The sequence below is a fragment of the Chroicocephalus ridibundus genome, chromosome 8 (genome assembly GCF_963924245.1).
Source record: "Chroicocephalus ridibundus chromosome 8, bChrRid1.1, whole genome shotgun sequence".
NCBI classification, from domain to species: Eukaryota; Metazoa; Chordata; class Aves; order Charadriiformes; family Laridae; genus Chroicocephalus; species Chroicocephalus ridibundus.
This window is the reverse complement of record NC_086291.1, coordinates 27,479,348-27,495,976: the sequence shown is the minus strand read 5'-3', so window position 1 is coordinate 27,495,976 and position 16,629 is coordinate 27,479,348. Positions and strand designations below refer to the sequence as shown.

General features: G+C 40.8%; 1 protein-coding gene across 4 annotated transcripts in view; it reads right to left on the bottom strand.

Annotated features, from left to right (window-relative positions):
* The window catches only part of ATF6 (activating transcription factor 6), an 82,569-nt gene that overhangs the window by 40,426 nt on the left and 25,514 nt on the right, over positions 1 to 16,629 (bottom strand). For 2 of the 4 annotated variants that reach the window (XM_063343231.1, XM_063343233.1), the window contains exons 10-14: positions 16,104 to 16,241; positions 14,156 to 14,275; positions 13,131 to 13,233; positions 12,092 to 12,156; positions 7,934 to 8,045 (exon numbers count right to left, since the gene is read on the bottom strand). In XM_063343231.1, coding sequence (XP_063199301.1) covers positions 7,934 to 8,045; positions 12,092 to 12,156; positions 13,131 to 13,233; positions 14,156 to 14,275; positions 16,104 to 16,241 — 538 coding nt within the window. Of the gene's footprint in view, positions 1 to 7,933; positions 8,049 to 12,091; positions 12,157 to 13,130; positions 13,234 to 14,155; positions 14,276 to 16,103; positions 16,242 to 16,629 lie in introns of all 4 variants that reach the window. The other 2 variants (XM_063343230.1, XM_063343232.1) reach the window with 1 other exon arrangement.

Here is a 16,629-nt window from a genome sequence, read left to right as displayed (position 1 = left end):
ACCCATCCTGATACTGGGATAAAACACAGAGAAGAAACAAAGACTGCATTCTGGGGAAAGGCCCTACTGCTTTCTAGGATTCACAGAAAGGAGATTTAGGTGACAGAGTCTCCTAACATGTCTTAGCCCTTTATGAGAAGCAAGTGAATTTCCGCAACTACTACTCTGTCCTTCCATTAGCCATCCTGGCAGATCAGCCACAAGGAACCATGAGTCCCATAAGTAGAAAACAAGTTTTGTGTTTCACTCTCCAACAGTTTTAAAGCCAGTTACAAGTTTCAAAGCCAGTTTACAGATAAAAATGTACAGTTAATTTTATCACGCTTCTTGTCCTAGAAATGTAAGTGATTTAAAAATAAAATCTGGAAGCTGCAAGTGTTCTGTTTGGTCCAGTGGGAGGTGATGATAATCTGTACACGCTCATAATAGCACCTGGGCTCTTACTTCATAAAATAAGCTTTGTGTGCTGTCCAGCTAAAAATCTGACAAAAGGATTAACTCAAACTGAAAGCAAATAACTTAATCTGACCAGAATTAACTCTAAAAGTGTGCCTAAGATTTTAAATGATGTTCTCAAATGTAATACTGTAATAATTAACATTCACTAAAAGGTAGGATTTATATTGTGGACGCAAACACTACTTAATGAAATCAAGAACATCTCAATTCTGCACATTTTGCCTCTATAAAGACTTCGTCTAGAGCTTGGACCGATATAAAAACTGAAAATGAACGGCAAAAAATCAGCAGTCTGAAACTGTGAAAATGTGAAGTCCAATTGAGAAAACAAGCACGGGTATTTCGAAGTGCTCTCTGAGTAAACTATCATTCAAGGCAAATGAAATACCATGAAGGTCATCTTTTCATGCAGAAGCTCATTCCTACCAAACACAAGTCAATGTTTTACTGGCTACTGCAGCTGCAGAGTTGAAGGTATCATTTATGTCTTTATACAGTTAGGGCTTGGTCAGCATCAATTCCATAATGAAATACTGCTACAGATCATAAGCAAGAGCCCATCATTCCTTTCTGGGAACTGTTCAGAATAATCTGAGCCAAATTTTCTTCAATGAATACCATGCTATCGCTAAAGATAAACGCATTATTATCTGGCATTATCAAAGCATTATGAATGCATTATTAAACTTGGGTTATTTCCTGAAGGAAAGGAACTGCTTCAGAGCTGCATTTCCACTGCCTGCTCTAACTGAATGCACATTACTTGTTTGTGGATAAACTTGTGTTCCTGCTCACTTTGTTGTCAGCAATTGACTGTTCTCTGTTCTTAGTAAGTGAGATACCGCTGTCACTTCCTTTACTGAGACAATTCCCACTTCATAATCAGATCTTCCTCCCCCACTTCCCGATTATACTTCTCTTGCCTATGTCCACACCAATTTCATAAGCAGTGGGTCTTTTACAGCGGCTTTCCAAAACCACCAATCTTCCTCTATTTCTTGCCCGCAACTCTTTGTCTGTCAAGCATGCAGCACATTTTAAATACATGTATACTGTTACTGGTCACGTCTGTCTGCAACCAGTTTGGGTTTTGGAGACATTTTTTGCAGTATGTTTTATTTTCACTACAATTATCTACAGTGTATGTTGTCCTTCCAAATACTAGTTTAAAAATAACAAAGTATTAGTTAGGCCTGGGACATACAAGGCTGAAAGAAGTTCAGTGACGGCATTAATATGATTCATGAAGTTCCAGCAACCATACAGAAGACAAATGAGTCAAGACTATACACACAAAACTCAAGAATATCTTTTGCTCCACACCAGACATATCTGAGTTACTTTTCTGTCTCTACTTACACATCTGTGCTCAACACTACATTCATTCTCAATTTTATCTGGAGGACAGTGGGGTTCAAAGGGACCCAAGGAGATAAAAATCAGAGTGAGTAAGACTTTGCTTCCAAAATGTCTTGGAGACATTTCCAAAGGAAACAAAACCCCACTTGATGCGACAGGCATTACCTCCCTTCTTAGAAACGCATTTTGCATTCTTGTTCCGGTCCCTCCTAACCACTGTTTGCATCTGGCTGAGCCAGACAGCTGCTGCCCTGGAGAGGCTATGCTGCAGCTGGTACTTGCTGGCTGCTCCTCTTTGGCTTCCACTCACTACACATCCGAGGTGTCTCATTGCCCGACTCCTTCGTTTCCTTCTTCGCTCAGCCTGATGGCCCGGATGCTGTCCCTCTGAAGCACACACATAGCCCTTTGCTTCTTTACTTTTGTATTTGTGTGCACATATTTTGATAGTCCCAGGATTAAGAGGCCATTTGTGCTCTACAGACCAACATACATTTTTAGACTTAATTCTAGATTCTTGTATTTCTCTCTGGAGGTTTTTAGACTAAGCAAGAACAGCCCTGACATGCTACAAGCTAAGTATCCATAAGACCACAGAGAACCCTTCTCCCCACCACCTCCCAGTCCCTTTGACAGTCAGCTCTCCCTGCTCCCCACTGACCAGAAATATTCCACACCAGGAAGGATGACAGTTTGAGAAAGACCAAAAAGAACAGCTTGCTTCACTGTTTTCATAGGGACACCAGGACTTTGGGAGGAGAAAATTCTCTCTGACATGGAGAAAATCCACAGTTTAGCCAGCAAATAGAGAATCTGTAACAAAGAATGCAGCCAGACTTCATTTTCACTATTGACACTTAGATAGAAACAGGAGGTTTTCATAATGGATTTTCAAATTTGAAAGTCAAATGCATCCATAATTTGACAGAGGCTGGCTTGCTGAGCTTCAGGGCATGCTGAAGCACAATCACACACACTGTTTGCTTTCTCAGATTTTCCAGGGAGGCAAAGGTTGGCCTCACAGAGAAGACTGGTTAAAGGGCGACCTCTGCTTCGAATGGGACAGGCAATTTTATCATAGATACTATGCCCTTACCCTCAGTTCTTTCAGCATATATTATTCTCAGCATCTGTATACAATATAGGACAAGACTTTAAAATCCTAGGATCCTGTAATAAAGTCATTTTTCCTCTCCATAGCTAAGGGCAGGTTCCCCAAGGAGAAACGGGAGTTTGTAAAATCTTTCTAAAATCTGCGTGTTAGCTCGCAGCAGTTGCAAATCCACAGGACTCAAACGTATAAATTAGCTACTGTGTCTTTAGGACCAGCAGGATGATGTGAGTCTAATCGTTGCATTTTATCTGAATGGAAGACCAAATTATACATCCCAGCCCACGGAAATCCACAAAGTCAACAGCAGAAAACTTCATGTTCAGTAAAAGCCACCCATTGTCAAATGTAACAAAATAGGAGAAAAGCATACGTTAGGACTGAATTTCTGGCTATGAAACATTCTCTGAAGCTGACTTCTTACAATGCAGTTTTTCCTGCAGGATGCAGATGGTGTCAAGAGTGCAGTGAGTTGTAACCTGCCTCACTCAATGTTCTCTGAATAAATTCAAACTATTGCTAGAACTGACTTGTGCAGCACAGCAAACTACTGCTATGCAAGAACGTAAAAGCCAGGCACTGTAATCATTTGCTGCCTGAAAGTAATATATCACCCCAAATACAATTAACACAACACAGGCTTATTACCAACAAAAGCAAAACACAACTTAGATATTTTTATTCCTAGCACATTGAGTGTTCACACAAAGAAAGAACAAAAGATCTGATTTACATTTGGCCTAGTCACTTTAGTGAAAATTTGTCTGCAGAATTTGAGAAGTCCTTAAATGCTCATTGCAGACGTTGGCTTGTAGGACCAGAAATTCATATCCATAATAATACGTTTCCCTGAAGCTCTATGATTTAAGTGCCATGATGGCACCAAAGTAGAAATTTACAACATGAAATTCTGGCCCTATTGAAGTTGGTGAAGGCTTTGCCACTGATTTCCACAGGGCCAGCATCACTCTCGCTCCAACAAATAATAACCAGAATCACCTTTTAATATCTATTTTTTTACTGCAATATACTGTAAGATATTGTACGTGCACTGCATTAAATGTAATTGGCAAACTTTGATATCAGGACACATTTGTGCTTTGAAACAAATAGAGAAAGTAGTGAGAGGGAATGCTAGTGGCCTTCTACATTTCCTAAGTGAATCAAACTTTAAACCATGCTTTCCTTAAGAACAATAATTACATTCTTAGCCTAAAATAATGACACTGTCCATAATAAGCCTGCAGAGATGTCATCAAAGGGTCACTGGCAGAATGTTCCAGGACAAGGACATCTACTGCTTAATCACTGCAAGTTGCGTGAGGATTCTGACCCTGACCACACAAGAGTGGTTCGATCTGGAGCAGCATTAACAGGCTGAAGTAAACTGGAATGGATTTGTTTTCTTCAATGATTTCACTTTATTACCTTTCAAATTAAGCTAGCTATTCAAGTAATCCTAGACACAACCTCAAGGTCTGAATACTGCATGGCAAAACAGATGCGAGCTCTGAGACAGAGAGCTGTTTCAGTGCCAGGCTTACAGGAGACCTGCCGTGGCAGCCAGACGCCTACCTCCCTGCTGGCAGAGCACCCTACACCAACTAACTTGGATTTTGCAGCCGTGCTCCACTGGGGTTTTAGAACAGATCAAGCAGACTGGATATCACAGATGTTAAAGGGCAGAAATCAAAGGGGTTGATAGAGCAACAGACTCAATTCTGCCTCTTGGAACTGGGAAAAATGGAAGGAAGGTTCAGCGCCAACTGGAGACTCCAGTGTGCTTCAGCAGAGCTCAAGCTGCCATACCCTTTTCACAGAAGCACGGCAACTTGTTCTCAGTACCCGCTGCACAGACCTTTCAGCTCTGAACACGCTCCCAAAACCAACCTAAAACAGCCCAATGTAGACACAGCCTGCAAAGATGTAGCTTCTGAGTGCTGGGCCATTTGGGGACAGCAGAGGGCCCAGGTGTGAAGATATACTACTGGGAACACATACCTTGTTACATTGCCAGGTATTCGTTTCTGCAATGCTAAATGACTGATGAAAACGATGGCTTCCGAAAAGTTAGGCAAAGAGAAAAAGTAAAATTAACAAGTTAACATCTCAAGAAATAAATGGTGATGAGCCCTGCCTACGAGGGATGTTGGCTGCTGAGGCCTGGCAGGGCTGGGAGACAACACTGCCTCAGTTCAAGAATTCTTTACTCACTGTCAGTTACATATTTCTTCTTCTTTAAAAATGACATTACAGATTCCCCTGGCAATGGCAAAAAATTAATTCCTCTAGACTCCCAGAGTGAAATCCCAGCTTCTTGTACGGACACGGCTGATCCAAATACAACTTTTATTTTCTTCTGTTCTCCTTTAAAAAAAGGAAAATCAAACTCCAACTGTAAATATGCAGACATGCAAGCCTTCCATGGCAAGGAAAGAAAATAAAGTTGAAGAGATGATGAGAAATTTGTTCTTACGGGTACCAAGCATCATCAGAAGATGACACAGCGCATTTCAGCTTTGCTCCCCCAGCTTGCACCTTCAGAAACCCTGGCTAAGTCCTACTATATGAGAGAGGCATGGGCAGCCCTTGCTAATGCCATTTTCTAGAAAATCCAAGGAACTCAGGGCACAACATGCAGAAAACACACAAAAACCGTGTTAAATTTTGGCTCATGCACCCAGGAGAGATGATGGGTTATGTGACACCGCACACAGAGCGGAAAGCCTGTGGAAAGAGGATCCCAGAGGCATCAGGTGGGAGGGATCTCTGGAGATCCATAGTCCTGCCTCCCACTTGCAGCAGGACCATCACCAATACCAGAACCATCCACTCCCTGGGACTCTTAAGTGGAGGATTCCTGTTCTTTTGTATATGGCTGTTAACAGTTTACTAAGTGCTTGGGAGTGTCTGTGTGGCAAACAGCCAGAGGAGGACAAAACCTACCATCTCCAGGCCTTGCCTTCTAACTTGGACAAGCATACAAGCAACAGGAGTGAACAGTCCCATAGCACTGAGGAGGAAATCAGTCCCCTCTCTCAGCTCCTAATCCTCACTGAAAATGGAATTCTGGTTCAAAGAAAATTAAGTCAGCAGTCCTCAGGAGAAGGTTGAAAGGGCACCTCCCAGGCTAGGGCCCTGCTGATGGCACCCCTCGGGCTGCGCGGGAGTCCTTTCTTCTGCACTCACAAAAGAATCCAAGCAAGTCATTTAAAAGTGCCTCAGGGCAGAGCTTGTCACTAGATCAGGTTTGCCCTGTTAAAATAATAAATGAGGTAATGCATAAAACTGCCTTCGATTTGAGGATGTTTCATTCATAAAACAGAAATACCATCAGCTTTACTACGAAATAAACTTCATAGATGGTTTAAAAAAGTCCCTGCACCTCTCCAAACCGTAGGGATTCTGTGGCACAAGACACCCTGTCCAAGGACAGCTCTGCAAGTCGAAATGAGAGCTCACAACTTCCAGGTTCTTAATCCAACAGTGCAAACAGAACCTATGTACTCGTACAGGCATTCAGGTGGACTACAGCAACGTCTGCAAGTAAAGAACTACGCAAACACTATTCCGCTTTTTGTTCTGAGTTTCCAGAAAAACTTTTATAATCAATTCTTCACTCCCTTCTACTCATCCTCAGGATATGCGGAGCCTGGTGCCAGCTATATTTGTGTTGCTAGCTGAAAGAACAGAGAACATGCCAAGCATTTAATAACAAAATTCCAGCCCTGTGACACAACCCAGTAATCCCCAAACTGGAAACTAACCTCATATTTCTATTCAGCATAAACCCTAATCCTAACAAGAGCACCTCTGTTTTTATTTTGCCCGGACATTTTCTAAAGGTGTGTATCTCACAAATTAAGAAAGCTACCATAGACCAAGTCGAACAGGGTTGTTACCTATGTACATATGGCATCTACAGATTGGTAGAATTATGACAACACAGAAACTGCTGAAACTAGTTATGCTTCTCTGTGTGCTCTTACACAGAACTGGTTATAGCTGGATGAGCTGCTGTAGTGGCAACTACTGGTTCCCCACCACCTTGGGACCCCTCTCAGGACACTCCTATGATGAGAAAACAAATGGAGAGTTGCAGGGTCCTAGGAAAACCACGGGCTATTATCTAATATCACAACTGCAAAATAGCAAGGCAGGAGGCTCAGCAAGCCACGAACACAGGTTCAGGCCAGGGACGAATAGGCATTATAGACATGTCTAGGGACTTATCAAGATCTCTGCAAAAAGGAGGGAACAAACTCTCCCAACCCCGAGTTGGTGTTTCAGCCACTGTTCTCTTTGATCTTTTCCATCACCAGATCCCAAGCAGCTTCTCAATACTGCAGCTGTCCTGGCTTCAACACCACTCGGGGCTGCAGTACAGAAAAAGCCATCAAACACCTGGAATTCCATTTGAAAGCAGCTTTTACTGTCACTAACCATGCTGCAGATGTGAAGATGTGCCTGACAAAGCTGTAGCACAACCCTGCGCTGTATCCCAGCACAGACAGCAGAATTGCTCATCTGTCTCGACTCACAAGTCACAAAGCAGCAGAAAAATTGTGCCAGTGCAGAGTCCTGTACAGCTGCAATATGTGACACATAAAACTGCAAATTCAAGTGTTTTAGTGGAAGACAGAAATAATATTATGTTAAGCTGTCAAAAATAATTTGTGCACAGGGTACATAAATTCCTACACCCAGAAGCACAAAAGGTTTATACACCTATTAAATAAATATCCAGTTAACTACTCCAATTACTGGCCTGCTACCATGCACAAGTGTTTAGCCACAGGGTTCATGCAATTTTGTGCTGTCTTGCCCTGGCACTATGATGTTTTATGCAAAGCTCTCTTTCCATTCCTAACTGTGATGGGCATATTTTGCAAAGACCATGATCTGGACATATTATTGTAAAGGATATACAGAAGCATCACTCAGTGCTAGAACAGCCTTACGGATATACACAAAAGGACAGAATTGAACAACTACTACACTTACTCTGCGAAATGACACAACATAGAATGTATCTTCCCTTCTGCGAATAGCTTCAAAAAAATCTTGATAACTCCTTGGAGAGGCATAATACACTTGCAGCTCATTACCTGAGTTCCTGCTGAAATAAAGAAGGGGAGAAGGTAATTATTTTAGACAAGAAAGTTAACTTCAGTGAGACAATGACTTTAAAGACCCGCTTTTCAAAGGAACAGCGGCTCTTCATCAATTGAAAGAAGCATGAGGAACATTAAACACAGGTGAAAACAGTGAAACTACTGGGTATTTTTTGAAAGTTCAAGGTGCTTTAAAGGTCTTGCTGCAGGAAACTTTTCCAGGCTTGATTTTATTAATGGTTTTGAGGCTGGCAAAAACCCTCTTGCTAGCTCAACAGAAAAAAAAAAAAAAAAAAGTTTCAAGTCAACCTAAAGTATCTGAAAAATTGTGATGACTTCTGAAAACAGATTTTAGGAAATTTTAGAATGAAATGTCATTCTGAAATAAAAAAATCAAAACTTTTAATATATTTTTAATGTTTTTTTTACTGCTAAGGATCCAATCACTCAAACTGAAAGAAGAGCAAAGTTAATCATAAATAGAGCTTTTTTCATTTACTGTCAAGTGACAACTTCACCTTCTCTCTCACCCACTTTTTTTTTTTTTTTTTTTTTTTGCATCTCTTTGGTCAACTCAAAGATTTGCTCTTGATTTTCACTTTAGACAGTGGAACAAAAATAAGATATTCACATAATTCTGGCTTATCTTTTTCACAATTCTCATCTCACGTATATCAGATGTGAGGAAAAGACACTCTAAACTATTCTAAGCAAAAACACTGGCAAGTCATACAATCATGGTACTTATCCACTGTTTATCTTGGAAAGGTGAGAAATTCCTAGCACATATCGCTATCATGTATACTTCCCTAGTCCCGTTCAAAAATAACACATTTAATCGAATTGGAAAGCTGTACTTACACAAACCTTCAACTGGACCTTCAACCAGTCATTTTTATTCTTTCCCAATTTAATAGCGTACTGACCATTTGCAGTATTTGTGGCCAAAACACTGACCAGGCTATCCCTCCCAAGCTGTCTTCTCCTGACCCAGATTTTAAACTATGGTGGCTAATTTAGATTATTTTGGTATGTTTCTAAAATACACATAACTACACACCCAAAACAAGGCACAAATCTATCAAGTGATTTTCTTGAGCAGCAGTAATAGTAGACCATTATTATCTCCTCTTCTACTGCTACCATAGTTCTGTCGCAATCAAAGGACTGCAGCTGCCAAGCCAGTTACCCTTTAACAGGACTGGGGGTGTAAGTCCTGAGGGACCAAGAGGCGGCAGCTCTACCTTATATATCCTCTTCAGCAAAACTATGCAAGTGAGGAATGGGATCACAGCCTTCACACACAGGAAAACAAAGACTGGAGCTAATCTGAGCTTGATTACTCATGCATAATAACATGTAGGCCCACCAAACCACCCCTGAGGTTCAGCACTGAAGTTTTACTGTGATAAAAGGCATCACACCCACGCATTGCTCAGTAAAACACATCCTGAAAATTGAAATAGGTCCCACAGATCCGTTTGCTCGCCCACACTCCAGAAGACACAGCTAGACCTAAAAAACAGTCTGTTATAACTCTAAATCCAGCCCTGGGAGAAAATTGTTCCACAGGACTTGGAAACCACCGGGCCTCTACAAAGCTCTCCTGGTCCACGGAATAATTCTAAAGCTGGTCCCAGATTCCAACTGATACCAGTAGATTACCGGTATTACACCATACCTACCTTTGAGCATCTAAGGGTAACCACAATGGACTGCTCCATGAAAGGAAGGGAGGAACTTAAGATCTCAAAGCAATTGCAAAGCTACCAGTTGTTTTAGTAATACCTTACCACATTACAAGAAGGCATCGTTAAATTGTGTATCCAAAACAGCGGTGCTGAGTTTGGCCATTTATTGGGAGACAAATGAGTCTTTTTTGTTTTAAAAGTCTGAAGGGCACTCTGTTATGCATCACAGAGCACTAGGATGTTGCACATATGCTTGTTTTAAGAAGGAATGAGGTTGTGGACACAGTGCTTTACGCACCATGGACCACAAATTTAATAGTGCAAAATTTAGAAACAGGAAAATAATTGGAGAGTCCCAGTTTGATATCTGGAGCCCTAAAAACACACTTGCAGAAACCCTCATCAAAATTACCTCTAAAGAAAGCTAAATAGACTGTAGATAGCTAAGAGGTTTTAATGTTTTTCCTGAAATCATCTTAATGTTTACCTTCCTCCTCTGCTTTGACTTCACTGCATTTTTAATTTATCAATTTTCTTTTGAAATCCAGGACCAACATGACAATGTTGGCATCCTCAGTGCTACAAAGATAAATCTAGATCCTGCTAACGTCCTCCTGTTCATGGATTCAGGTCACCAACAAGGATGTTCTAGAAGGTAAAAAGTCACTCAATTTCCAGTCACAGCACTGGTATTAGAAATTAAACGCCTTGACTGTATACTCCACAGGGGCAGCATCAATGACAAAACTGAATAAGCAGCACCTTTCTTGTCTGCCCAATCGATGAGGCACAAGCGCTGCAGGAAGGACCTGGGCTGGTGGCAGGCAAGCTGAATACGAGCCAGCAGGGCATCCAGAGGGCAACTGCGTAATGGGCTGCATTACGGTCAGGGTCTGGAGCACAGGATGTACAAGGAGAGACAGGAGACAGAGGGAACTGGGCTTGTTCAGCCTGGAGAAGAGGAGGCTGAGGGGGCTCTAAGTGCAATACTCAGCTTCCTAATGGAGATTACAATGGAGATGGAGACGGTCTTTTCTAACAGAGACACAGTACACCTGAAGTTAAACGCCCTCTAAGTAGGAGGTTGGACTAGAGATCTCCAGAGAACCTTTACAACCTAAACTACCCTGTGATTCTTTGTGGAATCTATGTGTGAATCTGTGGATGCTCTGTGATGGAGCATCTAATAGCTGATGGCTCTGGGAAGAACTGGAAGTCTGTTCTATGTTCTTAGCAGTTCCAGGACAGTCACAGCATGCAGCTGCCGTGACTCACTGGTCCTGTTCATTTAAACATCATTCATCTCTGCAAAAAAAAAAAACCCCTCACTTCCTTCTGAGCACAGTCAATTATTCCATGCAGAGCTGCAAGATGTTGCAGACTGCTTCTAATAATCCAGATATTTTTCTTAAAGAGTAATGCAAGCATGTATATTAAACTGCCTTATGCCATGAAGCTTGTTCGGCCAGTCTTCAATTAAAACAAATATCCTTCATCTGCCTGGAGAACTAAAAAAAGCTTTTTCTTTTTTCTTGTAAGTTAAGGCATATCAAAATTTAGCAGACTGGTTTCCATAACGTTTTCCTGCAGCTTGCTGTTTTCTCCCAGGATGATCCTGCTTTCAAAACAGCAATGCAAACAGCAGGGCCACAGCTGTCTTACTTTCAATGGCAACATTTCAGGTGTTCTTCTCAACAAGAAGTCCTCTTTATACTGCATTTTGCTCTTATACTCCTCTTTGGCACTTCAAAACAGAGAACCTTCCAAACAGTGTCACATATAACTCAGGAGAGAGAATTTTTGTTTCCTTAAGCTTTTCTCTCCAGTTCTTCATGTTGCCAGGGAAGAGGGCCAGGATAGGTGGGGGAAATCAGGAAACTCTGGATTAGTGTGTTCTAATAATCATCAAGGAAAACCAGGAGATGGAGACAAACCATGCAAATGGGATGCAATGATACTTTAACTTTGTCATAATAATTTGGTGCTAGCTATAATGGCTCTACTCTTGAAGATGGTGAGAGAAACCTTTCCCTTACCAGGCTCATGTCCCTTTGAAACCTTCTTACAAACTGATGTTGTTCCCCCAGACAGTTCCAAGACAATTCCCTCTTTTTTTTTCCCTAAAGATTCAAATCTGTTTAGGAAGGGACTCTGCGGAGTGAAGTAAAGATTTTCTTAAGACTCTTAAATCATTAGAAGCAGTTAATTTGCTCAGGGACAGAAATCAGGCCAATAAATGTAGGTAGCACCTGGCTTAAGAATACCTACAAGGTGAAACCTGGCATTTTTTACCATCTGTTGGTGAAAAATTAGGTTATTAAGTAGAAAGCAACAACAAAGGTGGTGTTCTGCCTTACCTGAGGCTAGTGTCTGTGTAAGGCATGGCCATTAGCTGGGAAATTGCCTTCTCACTAAGGGAGCTCTGAAAAAGGGGGAAAATAAAAAGATAACACAAAGTAAAAACAATAAGCATTTTCTTGGTTTGGCACTACATAAAACATGATGCACATCTCTAGCAAAGAGTTAATATACAACGGGGTGCAGAGGTTAATCAGTGCCCCACACAGTAAACGTGCGTTTTTCCACTGGTGAAACATGAATAACTGAAATGGCCAGCAAACAAACTGGAACCACAAAAAAGTGCAAGTGTTTTAATACAGTCAAATCTGAAGTCACAAATTCAGAGTCAGAAGGGAGGCTGGCACCATACACAAGAGTTGCACATATTGTGTCATCCAACTGCAAAATTTGCTATCACTGATGTCCGATTTGCAGAATTCTTCTGAGGTCACACCCACTTTGTACCTCTGCCAAGATATACTACCCATAACACACTTCTGGTGTTTGAAACACTAGAAGCACCCAAACTTGCCCTACTGAAATGCTCTACCATTCTCTGTTGGCCCCACTGAGAAGGAGCTGCTTTCTCTTGAGAAAAGTGCAGTATTTCCCACATTAAGTTCAATTCCTTTTAAAGCTGTTACTATCTTTTAATCAAATTAAACACTTTGAAAATTCACGGTCTTAATTTCATCCTTGCTATCGGTATGCCATGTAGATGAAAGGGATTTTAAAAAATGGGAAGTATGAGGACAAATCTTATAATTCTGTAGTCTTACCAAAACCGTAACCCTCTAGCAAAAATCTGAAAAAATGAAATAGGAATATTTCAACAAAACCAATCAGCTGTGACCCTCAACAGTGAGACAGATGAATGTGCTGCACATTTCTTTCCACTAAGCAACTGCTTATCCTTACCCTTCCATAGCTTTACAAAGCAGCCATAAAAAGGTTAACTATTGATTTCATTTTAGAAAACACTGAATGTATTTTGATGACTGCTAAAAAACCTGAAAACTTCTAACCGAGAATACTCACGAGTATAAACCTGCCTACCTGCATAACCCGTGCTTTCTGCTGTTGGTTATTTGACAGCCTTCTAGATCTTGTTCGTTCCACTTCATGTCTATGAACCCATCCTCGAAGTTCGTGATTCAGCCTAGAAAAGCCCACAGCATTATCAGATCAAAGAACAGTAGTAGAATTTTTTTAATTTTAGAAAACAGTTTAACTAGCCGCTATAAAAGACACTGCAGATCCCTACTTTTTTACCTTATGATAACTTACCTTTAACGTCAGAGTAAGAGAATAAAATTGCAAGCTTAAATTTATGAGGGTATGGAAATACCTATAAAGTACTGGGATCACAGATGTTTCAACATAAAGCAGATACACTACTTTCTTTTGCCCAATGAACAGTAATTCTGAAATTACTGAAGGACTAGTGATACTTAAAATCAAAAGTTGATCAGTTCAAGAGAACATATTGGTTAAGAAGGCTAAAACACAGCAAATAAATTTGAGGGAAAGAACGGACAAAGCAGAATGGAGATAAGGTTAATGACACACTCATATCTTTGGAAAAAGCAGAGCTAGGTGTTTTCTAACAGTGAATAAAGCACATCTGCAATGTCAGGTTCAGTCTGCTTGTACCAGAAGCTGAAGAGTAGGAGACCATCTTGTATGTGTTTCAGATGGAACAGGCTTTTAGCTGGACCTGATTTCCATATTGCGAACATTTCTACATATGAAGTGATTTCTCTTTCGAGTCATGAAAAACCTCTCGGCAATCAGAAAATTGTTATTTGGTTATTGCTAAACGACCAGTGTGAAAACTGAATGAAAATCATGACTAAAAACATCAAAAGATTACAAGGATCCAAGCTGATCTCCTGTCTCTACGGTAGCAGACAATGGACAGTGCAGACACTTACAGAGGCACTGGTCACATATGGGGTAAACACTATGAATGGATAATAACATCATTCACAGCTGTCTGTCCAATAGCACTCACCCAACACACAATTTATATCTAAATTCCTAATAAAAGCTTAAATGCTCAGAAAAGGCTGTTTGCTCACCTCAGCGACTCTGTCCGGTTGATCAGGGGCTGACAGGGGGGTGGGGGTGGTGAAATGTACAACAGTGGTTCTTCTGAGACTATCATCAGTGCTTTATTATCAGATACAGAACGATCATATCTGGGGGAAAAAAGAAAAAGACACCAAGAAATCCCTTTAAATAGTTTTTCATGAACCTTGGACCAAATCCAGAGAATAAGCACTAGCATCAGCAGACCCACAAAGGTTACAGCTGCTCCCATGGGACTTCTGAAACAGGGGAATAACAATTTCTATCAAACATCCAGCGTCTCAGTCAATTCCCCAAAGGGGTCTCATACCACTCAACACAGCGAAGACAGATGAGCATTAGCACATGTTGGATCTCTTCCCAAGCAGGCCAGATATTGAAAGAAAACGTAGTCTGTAAAATATTCCTATCTAAACTATGAGATCTCTGCATAAACAACTTACTCTTTCATTCCAGAGCCATGCAAGATTTGCTACAGAAATACTAAATTTAATAGCCACTAAAACCACGTAAATGTAAAGACCATGAGCTATAAGACAATGGAGCAGCCACAAACTACATTACAACTGAGTGGAGAGGATTTACATCTACAACAGTCTCCAGAAGCTAGCTTGGCTTTGATAAAAAGTGAAAAAGAGCACGTATTCCAATACAAAAATCCACAGCACTCTCAGCAAAAAAGCAATGACTAATATTCCTTTCTCCTAGTTACCTGTACCTCCCAAGGGGCTAACTACTTATCACCAAATACCTATTATAAGTACTTCTCTTGAGAGAGTATCAATATAACAGCCTTAGCCTCCTTGGTTTTGACACACAGTTAGAGCTCCTAAACCTCAACTTCTTTCTGAAAAATCAGGCATAAGAGCTTATGAACATCTTATTCATGTTCCCCTCTCTTTCCCAGCTTTCTCTCCATCTTCATGCCTGCTCTCCTCTTTACTGCATCTAGAACTGATAAAGGAGAATAAGAGCAAAGAGCTCACAGCTTGCCAAAAAACAGGGTGAAAGAGTGAGAAAAGAAGGAGGTACGCGCACTAGCGCGTCCTCCTAAGAGAATGACTCTACTACTACGTCTCGTAAGTCATGGTCTGAAACGTGCCACATAGGACACAAAGCCCTCACCATGGCTACAGCCTTAAAATGCTCTTGATTTATTGCGTTCTTTCTGCATAGCAAAATACATTCGGGCTTTCTGCACATCTGTGCCTGGCTTTGTTCAACCAGCCAAAATGCTCTACTGGAAAGGGACAATCTGATAGGATAAATCTTCTAAGGGGAAAACATGAGCTGGATTAGCCAGACTTCAGTCTGGAGACAATTATATGTTCAGTTATGCACTGAACGCTAGAGATCTAGGAAGCCTGAAAGCAACTATACAATTAAATAATGGGTAAGCATAAGGATGGACTCAGAGATTTCTAAAAACGTACAGTGCTAAGTTCAGAGTATGTTCTTAATTGTGAACTTCCCCAGTCTTCTCTTGAGCAACTAAGAAAATAAATACTACGCTTGAAAAGTAAGAAGAGATAGATAACATGACAAATACCATAACTTTGCAAGCTAAAATAAAGATCAGGGAAAAAAGCAGACAGATGAAGAACTGAAGAAGGTTATGAAAATCTCCATGACATAGTCTTGTTTATATGCTCTCTTTCACCACGCTGTCCCTAAAACCATACAATATAGCCACATGTACACTTCTGAAGCTCTAGGTATTGGGTAATCTTGGAGATAAAAGATCGTACTCATTTGAAAAGCAACTTGGTAAACTTTTTTAAATAATAAAAAAGAGAGATCAGCTTTTCAAAACACTCAGTTGCTCTATAAGAGCGGCAATGACTCTGGCCAAAAAGGTTAGCAAATGGAAGGGCAGTGAGGTCCAAAAAGCACCATTGCCCTCTGCCACTGAACTAACATTAAAAGTTTTCATCTAACCTGTTCTCGGGAATGATGTCCCCGGGTATTTTCTGAGCTGTGCTGGACTCCTGGCTAGCTGAGAACTCCAGAAGATTTCTGGTCCGGTGGCTGGAACTCGCAGTGGAATCAACTCCATTGGGATCTTTTTCGAACACACTGCAAAACACAGTAATGATAGAAAAATATATCGCATACATAAAGGGTCTGCAAGACACTCTACTGTAAGGTGCTAAATACACAGGTGGATCAGTATGTGGCTGCGGCTATATTATGTAGATAAAGTTCATGTCATATCTAACAAAAACATGATGTCTTGTGTCATTATATTACTGTCATTCAAAGCATTAGTAGGCAGAAAGCAATTCTGTTCTCTTCTTTAGTTTTAATCGTTCGAAGGATTTTGATGCTTTGGTTTTCATGTTCCCCCACAAGCTTCACCTGATGAAACTGAGATTGATCTGTTTGTAATCTAGATCTGCAGGCATAAGAAAATTACCTACAGTCAAATTAAAGTATCCCTGAACTTAAACTTTCATCAGCCTCA